The sequence below is a fragment of the Frieseomelitta varia genome, unplaced genomic scaffold, assembly GCF_011392965.1.
Source record: "Frieseomelitta varia isolate USP_RPSP 00005682 unplaced genomic scaffold, Fvar_1.2 scaffold_443, whole genome shotgun sequence".
NCBI lineage: Eukaryota > Metazoa > Arthropoda > Insecta > Hymenoptera > Apidae > Frieseomelitta > Frieseomelitta varia.
Genome location: NW_025110194.1, coordinates 527,358 through 531,750, shown reverse-complemented (window position 1 = coordinate 531,750; position 4,393 = coordinate 527,358). Strand labels below are relative to the sequence as shown.

General features: G+C 36.3%; 1 protein-coding gene across 2 annotated transcripts in view; it reads left to right on the top strand.

Moving 5' to 3' along the window:
- The first annotated feature begins 211 nt into the window (after nucleotides 1-211).
- Nucleotides 212-4,393, top strand: part of LOC122532248 — a 132,039-nt gene continuing 127,857 nt past the window's right edge. For both annotated transcript variants that reach the window (XM_043660850.1, XM_043660851.1), the window contains exon 1: nucleotides 212-360. In XM_043660850.1, coding sequence (XP_043516785.1) covers nucleotides 291-360 — 70 coding nt within the window. In that variant the 5' untranslated portion in view covers nucleotides 212-290. The remainder of the gene's footprint in view (nucleotides 361-4,393) is intronic.

The window sequence follows — 4,393 nt, the reverse complement described above, 5'->3', positions numbered from 1 at the left end:
GTGGCCTCGCAGGACGCGCGCGTATCAGGAATTTAATAACGGCCGCGTTGGAGGGCAGCGCGAATGAGGGAAACGCGAATGGGGCACCATGTTACCAACAATGGCCACCACTATCACCGATGCCGTGGGATCCAGCGATATCGATCACCGTCGTAAACCTGTCGTCCAACGGCTGATTTAATAGAGGTCCATCCGTCTTTGGTGTTTCAGTGTCACGCGTACGACGCGGGGATTGCCGCCACTTACGTCGTCGAGGTATCTTCGAGTCAGCGATCAGGAGCGACACATTGATGCGCCGGCGATCGATCCACGGACCAAGTGACGAGCCACCGACGAGCCGCCGAGGAAATCTCCACAGACGTGAGTAAATCTGTCCTGTCCTGTCCTGGAACTCGGTTCTCGCCGAAATTTCAACTTTCCGTTTGTGTTTCTTACTTACGGCGAACAGCGTAGCCATAAATTTCTGTATGCGATGAAAAATCGGCGATAATTCAAATTAATTTATTGCGAACAGCATGACTGAATTGCAAATTGCAAAAACGTATGTTGTAAATTTTGCGAGAATTGCCCGATACTTTAAATTGTGAACTGTGACTGTTCTGAGTTGGTTTTCTTCAAACATGTTTTTATCAGATTTGCCATCACGTGGCAGATGAGAAAGTAAAAGTACCTTTATTCTTGATTATTTCTACGTTGTTTAAACGTTAAGAAATTTTTTTCATAACTTGATCTCGAAAAATTAAAGTTTTCTCTTTACAACGTGTCTCGAAAAATTAAAGTTTTCTCTTTACAACGTGTCTCGAAAAATTAAAGTTTTCTCTTTACAACGTGTCGCTAAAATTCGCTATATATGTTTACTATTTATTCGCTATATATGTTTACATTTTGTTAAACTTGGAACATTAAGTAATGAAATGTCATGATTTCTTGAACTTTTGGTGAAAATGGTGAAAAAAAACTCGTACAACATATTTCGAGGACTCATCGTAAAATGGAGACTTCGATCTACAAAATGATGATGAACCTAGTTGTTACAAAAATTCTTTAACAATTATACATCATTTGTAACATGACGTAAAGTTATTTTTGAAAAAAAAAGAAACAACTATGAGAGTAGAGACTTCATATTGAAGTTGTATCAGTTTTACTGTCATTGATACAGTTATGCTCTTCACTGTACATCGGAATCGTTCTCACGCTGCTTCGTGCCTACGTCAAAATAATGGAATACAGAGGTTTGATTCATCGAAACACCGACTAAAATCATTCAAAGTGTTTAAAGTACAGCAAACATTGGACGAGTTCAATCTACTCGCAAGATATAAATAAAATTTGCTCTTTACTCGTTTAGCAGCGAATTTATTCCAAGGAGCAATAGAAATAACTGCCATTAAGTTAACGAGTCCATTTAGTGCGCAATCAACGGAGCCATACTATACTTTCTTTCCCAATAAACTTGATGAACCATTTTAATTAATTCCTTCTCCCAGTAACCGTATAATTTTTCGATTAATTTAGTCGGCTAGCCGCCCTGCAAAAATTAACCCCCTCGCAAATTTAAAATCAAGAACTCGCAAACTCAATTACCAGATACGACATCCAACAACCTAAATACAAAATTCTATTACGTATTCTCACACGGGGTGTCTCAGCTATGAATGATCAAACTTCAGTTTGTCCTGTAATGCAGAAATGAGAGGGAAATGTTACATAGACGTGGATCTGTAAATGTTTTATAAAAAAAAAAAGAAGTCGCACCACGAAGCAATATAATAATATTAATGGTACAATATAATACGTAATATATATAATAATATGTATATTATATATGATACAGTAATAATATTAAATCAGCTATTATCGAAACTCATTGCAAAAACATATTCATACTATTCTGTATGATATTGTATTATTAATATTATTGTATTATAATACTCTTAATATTGTATCATTATATGTAATAGTATAATATCGACAATACAACATCGTTTGAAAGATGATGTTGCGATTGGTTTCGATGAGTAGACGCGTTAATATAATTTCCAAAGTGTTAGTGGATAGTACATTTCCCCAATATTCTCGAACGAAGAAATACACCTATATTAATTTCATATTTCTATAATTGGCCCCAAACAATTTACACAACATTTTCTTCTCGTTTCTATTCTTAAAACAAATTCAATAAAACAAAGTTCGATCGTTCAAGATCGAGATACTCGGTACGTTCTTCGTTATTATAGGTTATGTCTGTCTTCTTCAATACTTAGCGCGCCCTATAAAACAATGTCCAATCGTTCAAGATCGAGATATACTCGGTGATAACCTATAATACTTCGATATTATAGGTTATGTCTGTCTTTTTTAATACTTAGCGCGCCCTCTATGAACGAAATGGTCGTCGACTTGCAACGCAACAGGGAAAGAAGCGGATCGTTCGGGGAGGTTGATTACATTGCTCGGCGTGTGTGAGTGCGCACGTGGCAACAGCACGACCAAAATTACTGGTAAAGCTGCGGTACACCGCGACGCGTTTCTCGTTCGCGCTCGCATTTAGATTAATAATCGTGTGCCACCGAGCATCGGCGGCACGGTTCCGCTGCCGGTGAAACACCCGCCATCGCTGTGTAACGAACGATGGAATTATCAAAAGGTGGAAACTACACCCGAGGCTGTCGTGGATCCACCGTTAAGTCCCGCGAGAACGATGCTTGCATTTTTAACGCGAAACGATGGCCGTCTCGCGTTAAGGTCGAAGGCTCCAACGGTGAAATTTAAATTCACCCGGGGAGGAACGAGCTCGAGTTGCTAGCTGCTTGTCGGTACAAGCTCGAAGCCGAGTTAATCGTTCATTTCCCTCTTTAATTGCAATCGAATGTTAGTTTTATCTTGGTGGACTCTTAAATGAAATGTTCTTTTCATTCGAGAAGTTCATACTTCATACTGGAATTTTCGGGCCTAAAAATTACGAATACTTTGGGGGGCTAGTAAAAAAAAAAGTACATATTTGTCTGACATGAGCTTTTGTGGTTTACTTTAACACATTATGAACTATAAAAAGCAACATTTAAACATTTTTTATTAAAAAAGGAAAGAAGAGAGCTCTTATTTAACTTTTTGACGGCATTCTTTTACGTAACTTTTTTTTTACATTGCCTATCGGTGTGCATGTTTCCAGCCAAACAGAATTAGATGCAATGAAAAGGCAAAGAAAGTTCAAAAGTAAACAATATTCTCTAGAGATTGACGATCCAACATTTTCATTTCTGTGAAAATTATGAAAATAGCAACTATTTGTTTTTGATGTATCGAATTTATGCCAAAAGTTTCTACGTTTTTTTATTTATATTTTTTCGAAATTGTTAAAAATTAAGAAATGTTCGATCGTCTATCTCTAGTAAATGTTACACTAAAGATACGTATCGAGTTTCACAGTAATCGGTTGGATAAATTCCGAGATATCTTGCACACCGTTTCTGAAAACCTAGTTTCGCGTTTAAAGTTTCAGAACGTCATTTTTCACATGCATCCTTTACTTACTTTTTTTACTTATACATCATAGCTCACAGTTCTTACAATTCACAACTAAATTGAATCCAAGTCCACTGATATTCAATTCATCAAAAGTAACATTTGAATCGCATGATTTACACTTTACAATACTGCTTATAGTTGTAAACAGTGATGCAAATTCAATTATTCTGTATCCTCGGATTTATTATTATACCCCAAAATATAGTCGTTTCAAAGGCCAGGACCTTTTGTATCTTATTTCTAAAACTTCAAACCACTATTTAAAACAAAACAGAGGAATCGATTTTTTGAAAATTTCACACTGTTCTGACCCCTTAAATAATTGAAGGGTCTCTGGTCTATTCTTCAGTTCTATTTGGCACTTCTCGCACAGAAGCTTCCTTAGAGAAAATATACTCGTTTTAAAGGCCAGGACCTTTTGTATCTTATTTCTAAGACTTCAAACCACTATTTAAAACAAAACAGAGGAATCGATTTTTTGAAAATTTCACACTGTTCTGACCCCTTAAATAATTGAAGGGACTCTGGTCTATTCTTCAGTTCTATTTGGCACTTCTCGCACAGAAGCTTCCTTAGAGAAAATATACTCGTTTTAAAGGCCAGGACCTTTTGTATCTTATTTCTAAGACTTCAAACTACTATTTAAAACAAAACAGAAGAATCGATTTTTTTAAAATTTCACATTGTCCTGACCCCTTAAATAATTGGAGGGACTCTGGTCTATTCTTCAGTTCTATTTGATACTTCTCGCACAGAAGCTTCCTTAGAGAAAATATACTCGTTTTAAAGGCCAGGACCTTTTGTATCTTATTTCTAAGACTTCAAACTACTATTTAAAACAAAACAGAAGAATCGATTTTTT